The sequence below is a fragment of the Dipteris shenzhenensis genome, chromosome 17 (assembly GCF_047967505.1).
Source record: "Dipteris shenzhenensis isolate YYH24624 ecotype China chromosome 17, Dip_SZ_1.0, whole genome shotgun sequence".
NCBI classification, from domain to species: Eukaryota; Viridiplantae; Streptophyta; class Polypodiopsida; order Gleicheniales; family Dipteridaceae; genus Dipteris; species Dipteris shenzhenensis.
The window spans coordinates 29,365,469-29,381,265 of record NC_141612.1 but is presented as its reverse complement, the minus strand read 5'-3'; the positions used below and the strand labels follow the sequence as shown (position 1 = coordinate 29,381,265).

At 43.8% G+C, this 15,797-nt stretch overlaps 1 protein-coding gene across 2 annotated transcripts in view; it reads left to right on the top strand.

Moving 5' to 3' along the window:
• LOC147891954 (protein transport protein SEC24 C-like) overlaps nucleotides 1-15,243 on the top strand; it is a 58,791-nt gene extending 43,548 nt beyond the window's left edge. The window contains exons 13-25 of one of the 2 annotated variants that reach the window (XR_015542510.1): nucleotides 295-366; nucleotides 456-539; nucleotides 643-762; nucleotides 905-973; nucleotides 1,095-1,172; nucleotides 8,605-8,743; nucleotides 8,916-9,080; nucleotides 9,405-9,550; nucleotides 9,673-9,855; nucleotides 13,643-13,731; nucleotides 13,832-13,863; nucleotides 14,241-14,824; nucleotides 14,902-15,243. Coding sequence is in view for 1 of the 2 variants with exons in the window: in XM_087388937.1 (XP_087245063.1) it covers nucleotides 295-366; nucleotides 456-539; nucleotides 643-762; nucleotides 905-973; nucleotides 1,095-1,172; nucleotides 8,605-8,743; nucleotides 8,916-9,080; nucleotides 9,405-9,550; nucleotides 9,673-9,855; nucleotides 13,643-13,731; nucleotides 13,832-13,863; nucleotides 14,241-14,347 (1,284 nt within the window). In the remaining variant the exon portion in view is untranslated. Of the gene's footprint in view, nucleotides 1-294; nucleotides 367-455; nucleotides 540-642; nucleotides 763-904; nucleotides 974-1,094; nucleotides 1,173-8,604; nucleotides 8,744-8,915; nucleotides 9,081-9,404; nucleotides 9,551-9,672; nucleotides 9,856-13,642; nucleotides 13,732-13,831; nucleotides 13,864-14,240 lie in introns of both variants that reach the window. The other variant, XM_087388937.1, reaches the window with a different exon arrangement.
• Nucleotides 15,244-15,797: the final 554 nt, after the last annotated feature.

Below are 15,797 nucleotides of genomic sequence, written 5' to 3'. Positions count from 1 at the left end.
TCCTTTCTCTTCTTCTATGACCATGAGTGTGTCATGTTGTGGCATAGGATGAAGGAGTTAGAACTTACAAGGGCCATCCTATGTAATATTGGACTAGGGTAACAACTGTTACATGTGTAAAGAAAGGCAAATTATTGGACTTCTTGTGGTGAATAATTACACCTGTATGCTGGAGAGTCTATATACTATTGACTCATGACATTGTAATGGTTTGTGCCTCTCAGCACACAATATCTGCATCTCTGAGTATTTGTAATGCTTATGCATTAAGATTGAGGTTGGGTTCTGCTGCAGGATGTGAACAAGTTATTGCAGCCAGCAGACAAGACTCTTAAGACACTTGCATTAGAGCTTGCAGAGTTTCAGGTTGTATTTAAAGATGATGTCCTGATTTTTACTATAATTGAGTTTTGCCGTTGAAACTTATCTTACTTGATATGTACTTGTGATTCCAGGTCTGTTGTGATTTGTTTTTGACAACACAGGAGTATGTGGATATTGCATCACTTGCAGTCGTCCCACGGACAACTGGCGGACAGGTTTTTTTAAAGCTTGTTGTCTTTGAGTTTACACAAGTGGTTTGCTCTTGTCAATACAAATAGGTCATACAGCTCTAATCACTTAACAGCGATGACATGATAGGTGTATTATTATCATCCCTTTTCTGCCACTTCTGACTCTGCAAAGCTATACAATGATTTGAGATGGAACCTTACAAGGCCACAGGGTCTGGAAGCAGTGATGCGTGTTCGATGTAGTCAGGTAAGATAACATGGGTGCATATGCAAAGATGCAGAAATTGTTCTAGGCACATGACTTTTTAGCACAGTTAGGTCTCAGCTTCAGACAGGGGATTTGGCTTTTGGAATGGTGCTGAGCTTCCTAGCGGTGTATTGTGGAACAGGGATTACAAGTCCAAGACTATGCTGGCAACTTTTGTAAGCTAACTCCAACAGATGTGGACTTGCCTGCAGTATGTTTTTAAAACTTCATTTATTGATATGCCTGTTTCTTCATGCTGTTCAAAGGCTGTAGGGCCTGTCTGAAATAGAGCCACTGAAGGTATTCTGACAGTGATGTTAAATATGGTTTAGATTGACTGCGACAAGACTATTATGGTGAGTTTCAAGCATGATGACAAGCTTCAAGATGGTTCGGAATGCTGCTTCCAGGTATGTATAGAATAGATTTTAAGAAAGGACCCTCTCCTTTTTATCTAAGGACTAGTTGCACCAGTAACAAAATTATGAATAAAGGACATTCAATGTTTCTCAAACATGTTGCAGTCTTCTGAAATCATTTTCCAAAGTGATATCTTTAAGAAACAGTCTAGGTCATCTCTTTTTTTTTAAATGTCCAGTATGTGGGGATAACGTGGTAAAACACCAAATCCAGGTAAAAACATCTGCAAAAATTGAATAGCTATGTGAGGCAAAAAGGCGAATTTGATGGGTTCTTGTTGTAAGCTAAATTTAAGAAGAGCTATTGAGGATCTAACTGCATAAATATATTGTGTACCTTATGCCTAAGAAAGAAATAAAACTCTCTTCAAAGAAAGAAAGAAAGGAGGAAAGAAAGAAAGACAGAAAACAAAGAATCCTTTATCTTTTGAAGCCTGCTAGCATGATGGAATCTCTAGGTCTGAGTCTAAACATTGGGGATACCATCATTGCATTGTGCACGCTATAGGAAACATCCATATTATCGGTTAGTATTGGCATGAAGGATAATGTAAAGTTCTGGGAGAGGTCAAAGTTATAATCCACTTTAGCTTTAGTGTAATATTCGGAGATATTAGATCTTTATGGATGTACTAGACAGAACTTTTCTTCAGCAGGGGTGTTTTTCCATGATATATTGGCCTTTTGGGCTTCTGTAGATGTTAATAAACCTAGATACTATGAGATCAGAGGCGGATACCACTGTCTATTTTGTCGGAGGATTCATAGACATACATCGAGTAGTCAACTATGAGGACCAAAGAAGCACATCACTTTTTGTCTCATAGGTTATTAGACATCAAAGAGCTCTCATGGGACCCACAGATGGTCGTCGATCTCAGCACTAGAGGATCACAAACAACTTCTCTATGGGGGAGAAGACAGTGGTAGAGCAGGTGACTCAAGACCCACCATAGATATTGCAAATAACAATATGTGAATAAATGCCATAATTGATAGAAAATGACATGACATAGGTAAGATAAGTCTGAGGTACAAATGTTGGACATGTTGGAACAACATTAGGGCTCTGCTCATTATCAATGTCAGGGATTTGGTGGACCATGGGGTCCCTAAAAGATGTCTGAAATCTATAGCTGTCACCCCCTTATCTATTTTGTGCTTCTCGCGTGGTTTGGCGATGGTGTGTAGAATGTCTTGGAGCTGCCATGAGGGACTGAAGCTGTGAGAGTGTTGGATGGGGTGCAATGAATGGGAATGCAAGAGAGCAAGAAAGCAATGGAGTGTATTTGCAAATGGATAGAGTGAAAGTACAAGCGAGGGGCCATATAGGCCCAAGTACATCCTAGATGTCCTAGGTGGACCAAGTGCGATTTTTTAAGTGTCCCAAGTGGACCAAGTGTCCTAGTTGGCAACAGACCCTCCTCCATGGTATGGCTGAAGTATCCTAGAGGCAGCTCATGAATACTTGGAAACTGAATCATGGTGGTTGCACATCTTCATCTGTGATGGGTACACCAACGTATGATAGTACAGGGAAAGCAGAGTCACGTAACAAAAGGGACCAAGTGAAAAGTTTCAAACTTGGGTCACGGTAGAGCCTTCGTAAATAGATCTGCTAAGTTAACCTCTGCGGACATTTGTATGTCTCGAGCTGACGGTCGCTCTCGAACACAGTGATAGTGCACCTCTATGTGCTTTGTACGCGCCTGAAATAGAGGATTACACGCAATGGCCATAGCACTTTGGCTATCAATGTAGATGGTAGTAGAAAATGTCTGACCAACATCAAGGTCACGCAAGTTGTTTATGGAGCCAGACATGCTCCACTGTAGCAATAAAGGCTGCTGTGCAGTGAGCCTTACAACTAGAAGTAGCAACTGTAGGAACCTCCTTGCTGAACCAAGAAATGCATGAAGCATCAAACATGAAATAGTTGCCACTGTGAGACACCCACATGTTGTAACAACCAGCCCAGTCACTGTCTGTAAAAGCATGCATGACTAGTGAAGACTGATCATGATAGAGAAGCCCCCGAGTGCCTTTCAACTATCAGAAGACACCTTTCACTGCTTGCCATTGCTGTGAACTGGGTTTCTGCATGAACCTGCTTAATTGGAAAATTTCATACTGCAGATCAGACTTGCTTAATTGGGAAACTGCATACTGCAGATCAGACCCAGTGTGACATAAATAGATAAGGCAGCCAACATCCTGCTGATAAAGAGTGGCATCAAGTGGGTAACTTCCATCCTTTGAGGAGAAACGGAAGCCAGGCTCCAACGGTGTCAAAACCCACTTACAACCCTCGAATTGAAAGCAATATAAGTGCTGTCCAATATACGTAGACTGGCTCATCATTATGCCCCCCTCAAATTGAGCAAACTGGATGCCAAGATAATACTGCAATGGACCCATATTTGACATGGTAAACGATTTCTGCAAAGGCTGCAATTTGCTGAGTATCTGGCCTGATGATAAGCATGTCGTCCACATAAAGAATCAATGTGAGCAAAGAGTAACTGTATCTCCCGAGACTCTACTGACTTCGAGCAATCCCTCTCACGGGGTAAGATGCAGTATTGGCACATGTTATTATGCCCCCCTAAGGTCCATCATCCAATGACTGAAATAACTTTTTGCAGGAGGTAATGTGCTCGGAAGTGCCACTATCAAAGTACCAATTGGACATAGAATCAGCCACTGATAAAGGTGCATCATGCTTCAATGAATTGTAGGGACATGTGACAACAAATGCCCACTCATCATGAGCCATATTTGTTGCCTCATGGCTGTGTTTACCTGTTGTAGGAGAATCTGTAACTGCAAGTCCTTTATGTTTGTGCTAAAAATGGAGTACAAGGCACTCATTGCAATCCTGACTGCAAAAGCCCCAAATTTGTAGAGGGCAAATGAGCCAAAAAGAGAGCAAATGCAGGAATTACCCAAATGTCACTGTAATTCTCCAATCTTGACTGCAATGTGTTGTCAATCCATCCAAAAGCCCTAATTTTGGACAATTTCGGCAGTCCCAAAGTCATCTTTGTTGATCAATCTACAAATGCAAGCTCCAAATAGCAAATGGGAGCTGAAAAGAGTTTGCTGTTGATGTCAACTGAACATGGAATAAAACTGAGCCTGTAAACTTGTCAGAATCCCTTACTGTACAGACTGTTTGTCAGGCGGATCTATACGGACAGCCAATTGACAGTTATACGGACGACTAACTGACAGAAAACTGTAGTGCGTATAGTCATACAGACTATATGGATGTCCGTACAGTCATATGGACAGAGGGGATTGTGTGTACAGATCAATCTCCGAGTATGGCGATACAAATGGCAAACAGGCTGGGAGCGCTGAACCGTAGATGGCGCAGCTGCAGAAGTTGATTGTGGTAGGTTGTTTGGCTGCAGGCTGGAATTGCCAACAGAACTAGTCGTGGGACTGGCTCTAGAAATGACTGCAGACAGCTGCTTAATCAGCTGAGTACTCCAAATCGACGGTGCAATGTTTCAAGAGCGGGCACTGAAGGTGTTCATGACAGGTATGAGCTGCAACAGGTCGCGGGCGCTTTCGTGGGGCAAATGCTAGCTGCAGGTTGCTCGTTGATGGCACAAATTTTCATGGGACAGCCATCAGCAGTAGCTGGGACTTCCAGGGTGCAGCTATTGAGCTGGCTGAGCTGAAGGTGTGCACAGGAGGAGGGAAGGCCCGAGCAAGCACCTGCTCTAATACCATTGTTGGATGGGGTGTAATGGAAGGGAAGCTGAAATGGGAGAGAGCAAGAAAGCAATGGACTTTACTTGCAAATGGCTCCCTCTTTGTGGGGTTCTCTCGCAGCAATAGCACGATGTACTACTTTGATCTCTTGTCACAGGCATCAGCCTTGGGTATGGGTGCCCATTTTAGTGGCCACACCCTCAAGTTTCATTGTATCTGGTTTCGTTTGAGTCTCATAGACCCTTTGGTCTTTCGTAAATGTTACTAAACTCTCTCTCATGATCAGGAGACTCTAGGAGATGCAGATCCCAGAGGTTCTTATTTGGGGGGTGATGAGCCTATATGAGTCCGTCAGGGGACGAGTTGGTGCCCCTGGAGGTCTATCAGGTTGGGTGGAGAGCACGATTGGAGTGAAACAGGGATGCCCCCTCTCACCGACTCTCTTTGGCCTCTACATTGATGAGATCACATCCTTCATAGACCGCTTGGGAGGCAAGGGGTCACCGTTGGCTGATTTGTTGGTACCGATACTACTATATGCGGATGACATAGTCCTCCTATCGTCCTCAGCAGCGGGATTACAGAGACATCTGGAGGCCCTCGAGGAGTTCTGCACAGAGAGAGATCTGACAGTTAACCTTGGGAAGACCAAGGTCATGATCTTCAACACCTCATACCCAGTGCTCCAACGACATAGCTTCACTTACCACGGTCAGCCAATAGAGATTGTGTAGTCCTACACATACTTGGGTGCACACTTGGGTGCACACTGCAGTTTTCACTGGGCTAGTTTTCACGATGATCCATGCAACTCAAGCATGCCTCACACGAGGATATGGTGCTCTGGCCCCGCTAGAGCGACAGTGTTTCTAGGGGCACTTCCAAGACCCACCGACAAAGTGCTAGCTTTTCGACACCCTAGTGAGACCAACTACCATGTATGCAGCACCGTTTTGGGGGTGTGATAGTTCAGTAGCAGAGTGGAAGAGATTTGAGCGGCTATAGATAATCATGGGATCCAGGATGATTCGTAGTAAGCCCTCAGTCCCCCATTAAATAGTACAGGCAGAGTTTGCTATGACCCCTCTTCAGATCGATGCCACCTTTCAGACAGTGACCTTCCTCCATAGAGTCTGGGACCTACCTCGTGAGAGGCTACCGAGATTGGCATTGGAATTCTCTATCCGACTGGCAGAGAGTGGGTTTGATACAGCATGGTATGCACGCGTCTCTGCTTGGTTCACCAGTCATGGCATTCAGATGGACAAGCTCCCTCCTTTTCAATCCAGCATGGATGCACCCCCTGAGCTGATTCCGCGAGATGAGATTAACCGCATCATACGGTTAGACCTCCTCCGGCTTCACACGCTCCGGACTTGGGGGATGGGGGGACCAGGAGTTCCCCACCAAGACCCAGCTCTACTATGACCTTCTTGAGAGTATCGGAGGATGGCCTCATCATCAGACCCGAGTATCTTGAGGACAAAGGAGTCTCCCATGCATTGAGGATTGCCATTGGACAGACGCGAGTCTCCTCCCATCAATTGAGGATTGAGGCAAGGAGAGCTGCAGGCATACCCAGAGAGCAACGGACTTGTATGCTATGCACGATGGGTCAGGTCGAGACCTAGGAGCACTTTCTTTGTATGTGTCCTACCTACTACGAGATCCGAGGGCGCTACCATTGCCTTTTTCAGGAGGGACAGGTTTGGCCCACTCTCACGATCCATTTCCAAGATCAGGTCTGTATTGGGCTCTACTTGATGGAGATGCGGAGACACAGAGAGACACTACTGCGACGGATCAGAGAGCAGCATGATGCGACCACCACGTCACAGGACACTGAGGTGGATCGAGTGCAGAGGCAGGTCACCGACTTCTATGCATTTGAGTCAGCTCTAGGGCACTCGGGAGTAGAGGAGGAGGAGCTAGCCGACATGAGAGAGAGATGGGTCAATAGAAGGAGTCGACACGACACCACTACTAGATGAGGGACACGGGGATCTTACATGCGATAGGAGACCAGAGCACACACGATTGAGGTTCGACCTATCTCAGCTCTCCTCAGAGGCGATTGACAGAGACGTGGCATTACACTTGACATAGCCCATCGGATCCAGAGATCGAGGAGACCACGCCCCCCACCACAGCGCCAGACAGCTCGACAGATGTAGATATGTGAGCTCTTTGTGTCACACCAGAGAGCTATCACGGAGCCTGGAAACATGGAGCCAGATCATGTTCTTGGAGCATTAGCCTTGAGCGCCTGACATGCCTCACTCATGTTACACACTATTTGGCTTTTCTGGCCTGACTTGATATGATGTACTACATTAGTATTTCAGTTTGTGTTTTCTAGTACTCAGCGAGGGCCTTAGCGAGCCGTTCGCTCCAGCCCACAGTGGCTTGTATGAGTTACTTTGTTTCCGCACTTTTGTCTCAGAGGCCTCCCGCAGACGTTAATATATCTTTCTTTCTTTCTTTGTTTCTCTCTCTAGAGAGCATTCATATTTGAAGTTGAGGAATGCTATTTCGATGTGTGTAGAGGAGTATCGTAAGATGTGTTGATTTCTCGAGTTTAAATGTAATAAATGAGGCTTACTAGGAGTAAACGGTGTGTATTGACACTCTTAGGCCAGACCTTGACATGGGTTCTTATCATCCACTCTCATCCATGCAAGGATGATGTCCATCATTGACGGGGCTTGGCAGAGTCTTAATGCCACCCTCTAGTGTGTGCTGCCAAGTTGATGTAGTTGAGGGGGCCAATCATAACTCCTTTACCAAGGCATTCTTTGACTGCATTGTGCAGGCCCCACAACTCTTTCTTTATAATTCTAGTCCTATTTAGCAGACATGGAAGATATAGAGTATAACTAAGATTGTTGAACAGGAGCTAAGTGAAAAGTTAGCTGAAGGACTCCCAAATGGTGGGTGCTTAAAGCAGCCCTCAATTAGAGGGAAAGTGGTATGGGACATGCCCCCGGCATGTCTTCATCTGTTGGCCAGTTGGCTTGTATGCTAGTGCCTGCTTGATCCCGAATACTAGTTTGGACTCTCATCCAAGCAAGGGAAGCTGTTTCATGCTGGATCTTTGTATCTTCGCTTTCTATTCTTACCGTATGTTAGCCCTTATATTGATTATATTTTCTCTTTAGTGCTAGCCCTTGTTGTGACAGAGTTTGACTTTCTCCTTTAAAGAAATGACTGAAGTGCATTTGGTATAAAAGTATGAATGATCTGGTAAAACATAGCTATATGTCTGACCTTCATCTGTGTATTAAGTGCTTGAGTGGGACATAGTAACGTTTTTGAAATTCTAGGCGCTCAAGAATTATGGTCAGCTTTTACTGTGTCAAGCCAGAAAACGTTCTGCTGAAACTTTTGGGTTTAAAAACATAGGGTTTTGGGGAATTTCTGTTGAAGATCTAAAGAGAAGTTAGGATGTAGTGAATGTCATAAATTTAAGGGGATGGGATAGATTTAAGGTGATTTTTTTTGGGGGGTATGCTGTGTCTCACTGATGTTTTCGAACTAGTTCATGAAGTTTATACTCGTTGTGCACATTCTTAGGTTAGGTGATGGTTTCATCGCTGAAGTTTAACCCGTGATGGATACTTATCTGATTGTTGCATTGCCAATCTCCCACAATCAGATTACAGGGAAATTTAACATACAAGTGATCTTTGTTCATGTTCAGTGTGCTCTGCTTTACACGACTGTGTATGGCCAAAGAAGAATTCGGGTGATTACATTGTCTCTCCAGTGTACCACAGTGCTGAGTAATGTCTTTCGTGGAGCTGATCTTGATGCACAATTCACATATTTTTTGAAACAAGGTGAGGGTTTAAACGTATGTATAGCTAAAATATCTACCTTCGTCCGCTTGTTATATCTTAAGTGGATAGTGAAACAATAAATAATATAATCGAAGCACAGGATTGAGGTGTATGTGTTGTAATATTTCTGGTTTCTGTTCAAATTGTGACACTGTTGCTTGGCCGTATGCAGCTTCACAATTAGTAGCAACAACTCCATTGGCCCAAGTGAGGGAACAGATGACCAATTTATGTGTAAATATACTCTTCACTTATCGCAAATTTTGCGCAACAGCCTCATCCTCTGGGCAACTTATACTTCCAGAAGCTCTTAAGCTTCTTCCTCTTTACACCTTAGGTATGGTCTAAAATGCATGCCAGGTTGTCTGTTTTATACTGGTCAACAGGTCAAGTCATAACTACACAATTTATGTTGTCAGTTTAATAAAATATTTGTGCTTAAAGCCTACCAAACTATGGCACGTGAGTGGAGTTCCTGTGCTTCTGGTTTTGGTCACTTGGGACTGCATTTCGCAAGCTGGGTAGTCTTTTTTATCTTTTGGGATTTTAGACATATGACATTGCAGGCTCTTGCAGTAAACTATGATGCAAATTTGGAGGATTTTATTTTTCTCTATATGATTTGGAGACTCCAATGCAAACTTGTCTTATTTCATTGCAGCGTTGACAAAGAGTGTGGGCCTTCGTCCTGATGTGCGCACTGATGATCGAAGCTACTGGCTTACAAATGTGGCATCATTGTCAGCATCCCTTGCTATTCCGACAGTATATCCGAGGATGTTTGCTATACATGAATTAGTATCTAAGGTTGTCTTCAGATTTGCATGCAATGGCAATAAGAATTCGCACATAGCATCATAATATTCTCACAGAAGTTGACTTACCTTATGAGATGGTATGCTTAACTTCAATGGGCCATTTATTTGCAGGATGTAGGAGATGGTGTTATGCCACCAACGCTTTACTTGTCCAGTGAAAATCTTAGCAATGAAGGTGTCTTTCTTCTTGAGACGGGGGAAGATGCTTTTATCTATGCTGGAAAATCAGTTTCTCCTGATACATTGTCTCAACTTTTTGGTGTCCAATCAGTCAATGAGATTCCATCAAACCAGGTGAGATGCTTGCAGTTCACAGTCAATATAGCCTTTAAAACTGATCACACACAGATCCATCTCTAATGCAGCTTGTAAATACACATGTTTGGGCAAATATAGCTTAAACCTGATTATGTGCCCCCCCCCCCCCACCCGCACCCCCCGGCCCCCCAAAACAACCACATACGCATGCACACATCCATCTCTAATACAGCTTCTTTGCACCTATATACATTGTATATGCAGGTAGGGCATCTTCAATGTATTTTTTACAATAAACATGAATGTAAAAATATACTAACTAAATGTAAATATACCCTTTGACTCTGAAATCGCCGTGTGCATATCCAGTAGCAAACAATTGGCCAATTTACGGAGTTCATTTTTGATGATTCATCTACGGATTAGTTCATTGTTGATGTGAGAGCTGGAATTGCCTGCCCATATACCTTATTTTGTCGTGTGTAGAATTGATCCACCTTCTTTCTGATTGATCCTCCCTGGGACTTGGGGAACGTGCGTGGACTTTGTACTCCCACTTGGGAATTTCGTGGGCATAACAATTGCCACCTGGATTTGTGCAAGGAGGGGTTCTTTTTTTTTGGGGGGGGGGGGAGGGGGGGATAGTCATCTCCAACCCGTGAGTGAGGGAGAGAGGGCTTCTATGTGGGTATGCCTGCCAAGAGAGAAGTGTAGCATTTCATCCTTTCTCAATGTATTTCTGTAGGTTAGGAGGGGGCCTAGCCAGGGCACATTGCCAGGGGCTGTCTCACAAGGCCTGGTTTAGGCTGGTATAGGCCTGGTTAGTGGCCAGTTCGAGGCCAGTTACAGATCAGTTATGGGCTGGTTTGGGACCCTGACCAGGGTCAGGTTAACCATCCAGACTTCAGGTTAAGTAACCAAACCAGGTCAGTTGGGTCAGCCAGTTAAGGGCACAGTCTACAATCTACCCGTGAGCTCTCCAAGGTGCAGTTCTACCTTGGGTTGCAGTCTGCACACAGGCACAGTTTCCAGCCTGTGTGGTGTTCCAGGGTGCAGTTTCTGCCCTGGTCTGTGACCATTCTTTGGAGGTTTTCTCACCAGTACATGCAGGGTTTTTCCTGTATAATCATGTGCAGTCTATCCTCTCTCTAGTCGCAGGTTGATGTCTCTCTCGATTCGCAGATCTGCTCTCTATCTCTGTTCGTAATACGTATATTCTGCTGCACTTTGACGTGGTATAAGAGCTACAGGCAGACTCATAGATATTGTCACTTCCTATGCCCCTCCCACCTTTATTGTATGACACATGGATGAAACCATCGCCCATGTCTTGATGGTGTGGTGACTGCACATGTAACAAGAGAGAGCGAGGGGCAAATAGAAGTTGCTGCTGATTTGTAAAGGCATGGACAGTTTGGGAAGAAGGCGACTTGTTGTAGAAGGTGTGCTACAGGCGTGGACAGCTGAGGAGGAGGAGATCCTGGTGAAGAAGGCCTCACTAAAGAGCAAGCTTTCCCCTTTCTGAGATGGTAGTGTGAGAGAGATCGCTGAGAAGCCAACGATTATTCCCATTCTACCCACATTCCCGACCGACCATCAATTAAGTTAAGCAGGAACAATTATGGAGTGGAGAGTGATGATGGAGTCAGTGGTGCATCATATGACTTGGCTGACTTTGTACTTGTTGAAGTTGAAAGGCCAGATCCGACTCGAGAACACATTGGGCTTGTGGAGCAGCAGGAGGCAGAGCAATTGGCCCAGCTATCTGGTCAATGCTTATGTTCGCTCTTTCAATTTTCTGAATCGTACTCTTCAGGTGATTAACCACGTCAAGCACATGACGTTGGCCAAGGGGATTTGTGTGCATTTGGCATCCCTCTACGACAGGGTCTCCTTGATGAAGCGAGTTTCCTTGGAAGTCCATATGTGAGTGTTAGGACCCCGCAAAGTCAACAAGCATGTGGGATCATATCAGCAAGTTGCAGGGACATCAACAGGAAGTACTCTAAACAAGCAAGGAGATTTCCTCAGAGGACATGGCCACCACGTTGCTGCCCCATCTGTCATCCCAGTATTCAGCATTTTACTCCTCTCTCCCACCAGTGGAAGGTTGAACACTTTCACGTAGGAGGAGCTCGTGCCTATGGGGTTTGACCAAGAGGAGTATTTCAAACCCCCCCCCCCCCCCCCCCCCGCGCGGGAAGAGGATCAGAAGCTTAGCCACCCTGCACGAATAGGGGTGGAGGACCAACAATAGTGAAGTAAAGGAAAGTCTTCTGAAAAAACGTCCGATGCAGACTGTGAGGCCTTGAAGGCGAATTAGTCACATAACCATTGTGGCAAGAAGGGTCACTATTGGAGAAAGTGCCCTCTACGAAGCCACGAACAGGGTACCGGTTCGTCACAGCAGCATGCAGTGTGCAAGACTAGCAAGCGTGTAGAGTTTGAGGAGTCCATCAAGGATAAGGCAACAAGCTGGGTAGTTTGGAAAGGAGCAGTTGAAGACAGGATCCACAACTCCTTGTGCTCCTCTGACAGGTTCATAGAGTGGGAGCAAAGTATGAGCGACTCTGACTAGGGAGATGATCCCATAACAAGAAGTTCGACGTCAGGGTACACATGTATCCTTGGTCTAGGAGCAATCTCGTAGAGCGGCAAGAAGCAGACAACCTTGTTATCAACAAAGTCTGAGAACCAGGCTGCTAGTGTGGCTGTGGACAAAAAATGTGGCTACAACAGCTACTTGACGAGGAGGCGAGTTCGACGGAGGACATGATGCTTTTTCAGTTGCACTGTAAACACTCCAGCTTCCTGAGTTTGGTCTGCATCCAGGAGCTGAGAGGGCATGTTAGAGTTAGTCATCTCCTATCTGTTAGTTAGGAAGATAGGGCTTCTATGTGGGTGTAGCATTTTCGTCCTTTTTCAGTGGTTTTCAATTTGTGTGTGTGGTGTTCCAGGGTGCAGTTCCTGCCCTGGTTTGTGATCATTTTTTGGAGGCTTTCTCAGTAGCAGATGCAGAGTGTTTTCTGTATATTCATGTTGCAGTCTATTCTCTCTCTAGTCGCAGTTTCTGTCTCTCTTTTCGCAGATCTGCTCTTTATATGCCACTGCACTTTGACAGGAGCGACCATAGGGAGGTGCAGGTTCTCTTTGGAAGGGAATTTGTGATCCCCCTCCTTCCCCTTCTTAATTGTAGGTACTATGAAAGAGGGAGAAGTCTTTCCTTCCGTTGACCAAGGAGGGCTGACTCCCTCTTCTGTATCTTGAGTTTATGTAATAGACTTTCATTATCTTTAAAAAAAAGGCATGGTTTGAAAAGTTTCTGCCTTATGCATTTAAAAAGACCATGGTTTTAGATCATGTTTTTAGCTAGTAGCTGTCCTTTGTTTTTATAGTTTGATTCTGCAATGGAATATGGCACATATGAGGAATTTCTGATGGATTTTAATGCAGTGTTGCCTAAAGAGTGATGATAAAGTTGTATCATTGAAGCAAGACCCTTCTAAAGAGGACAATACCTGCTAGCTGCTTTTGCAAACCATCCTTGCCATCGCACCATTTCTGTTGATATTTGATGCTTTGTTGAATGAAAAAGGTTTTTGACTTATGTTACATAATTTGAGCTAAATGTGGAGGTCTGCTTCATGTTGTAAGGCCTGAAGTGACGGAGTGTGTTGGGTCTCAGTTGTGTGGCCTCTCATGCTTTTTTTCTGCACATTCGAGTATGTACAGGTTGAAAATTTTATTGCTAACAGTTACAAAAGCTTAAAGTGTCAAGGCTTGCTTATTTCTAAGGTGCATTTTGTATATGTGGTGGCTGCAGTTTGTCTTACAAGAGTTCAACAATGATCTTTCAAGGAAGTTGAATGCCTTGGTCAATGAGATAAGGAAGCAGCGTTGCTCTTACCTACGGTATCAACTATTCCATGCTGTCAGTTTTTGTAAAACGTTAGTACATTCTGGAATAAGTGCATTGGTTAGGCAAAGCTCTAATTTTCACATGTTGTCCCAGGTTCCGGTGGTGTAGGAGGGGAGATCCCCTGGGTGAGTTCTCACTGTACTTGCTTTGATGAAGCTGAATTTGGGGTTTGATCTGAAGGGGATTTTTGAAGTTCATAGTGTTTTGAGACACAGCAGAGCTCTTCATTTTTTTTTCCTGAGTCCTATATTAGATTTGCTACTTTTGTGTTTCCTGTGTGATCTTGCTTCTCCAAGTGGTGGCTTGATCTTTCACACAGTAAATGTGTAAAATCTTTTTCTCTGAAAGCCCATGGTCAGCAGTCAATGATGTTTTGAAAGTTGCAATTTTTGTGTGGAAGTCAGTGTTATTGGTTTACAGTTTTGTGGAATGGGGAATAGATACTGTTGGGAGTTTTACTTGAACGGACATTGTTTACTGACCCGATACTCTTGCCTTGCAGAATTTATTTTCTTTTCATTGATGGTGGAGGACAAGAATTCTTTGGGCTTATCTTATGTGGAGTTTCTTGTCCATATCCACAGACAAATACAGAATAAAATGACTTGATCCTAAGTGAATGGCTTATTTTTGTGGGTGTTCAACGGAAGCTAGCAACAGAATTAATCCATATACGTGTCTCTCAAATAAGTTGCATAAGGTGCACAGCTGCAGCTCAGTGCTTCGGTGAAGTTGGACATGATTCACTTTGTTAATATGGAATATGTAGCAACTTCAGTATTGGTTTTCTGAATTGAAGAGTACCTAGCTGAAGAGGTTTTCGTTTGGATCTTGCGGCTGTCTCCTTATACTTGATTTCACTCTCCCTGTTTTTGATCAAGGACAGTACAATTGTACCTACCTCGAGCAAAATACAATAGCTTCTTTTCAGGGGGAAACTTGGCTTAAACTTGGCTTTTGGTACACTTTCACTTGTGTTCAACAGCACAGTGGCGTTGAGGCAAATCTCTTATGAAGGGCTCTAAATTAGAGGCAGGGCTATATTTATTATTCCATCATATACCGACCGGGTGACATTTGCTATTGGTAAATTTTGTTGACTGAGGTGTATTTTACATTTTATGCATTCAAATGGGCAAAGTTATGATTTCCAAATTGTGCAGGGCTGCTCAAGTTTCGAAGGTGTATTATGGGCAGTCCAATGGGCAAAGAAGTGATTTGCAAATGCAAAGAAAGCAGAGCTTGAAAATATTTGTATTAAGATGTCAGTAGCTCCGAGTAAGAAGATATTGTGCAGTATTCATAGTTCATAGTTTGTTCTAAGACAATTTAGGCTTAATATTTTAAACAGCATTTGTCCAATATCTAGTTATGTGCTGAATCCCCTCCCATCCTCCTCTTAAATAATATACAAATGAATTGCCATGGTAGTCTTCAATTCTTCAAGGTGGTTGGAGCATAAATTAATAGATCACCGCTCATTAATAGATCCCAAATTCTCGCTGGGGGGCCCTATTCTTCAACGTGGTTGGAGCATAAATTAGTAGATCACCATTCATAATGTATGGAGTATGGAGAATTCGGAAAGGGTTGATGAAGCTTAGGGGACCATGATCAAGCAATGCATATATTTATTTTCTATTCTTAACTTTGACATGGGTCTTTTGTTGGCAATTTAAGTTGGTGACTTAAGAGATTGTTCCCATTAGGATTGGCGGCTTGAGTATAAATGCTGAATGCTGAGTTGGATAATGGAGATGATGAAGATGTTATTGATGTGGCAATTGAGTGTTTGATGTAAGGTCGTGGTCCACTTTGCAGAGAATGCATGTATATGTTCTGTTTAGTTTTGCTAATTTTGGATGAAAGGATTAAAGCTTGGAACTACCTTAAGCTTGTGGAGCTATGTTGAGAATTGCTCCAATTGAGGAAAAGGGATATCTTTGATTTGCCTTTTTTGATTCTTAATGAGAGATCATAAATGCGAGTAGGAGTGGTCGACCATCTAGAGGGGGTGGATTAGGCCGTGTTGCATTTTGACTTTTTCTTGTTTTCAAAT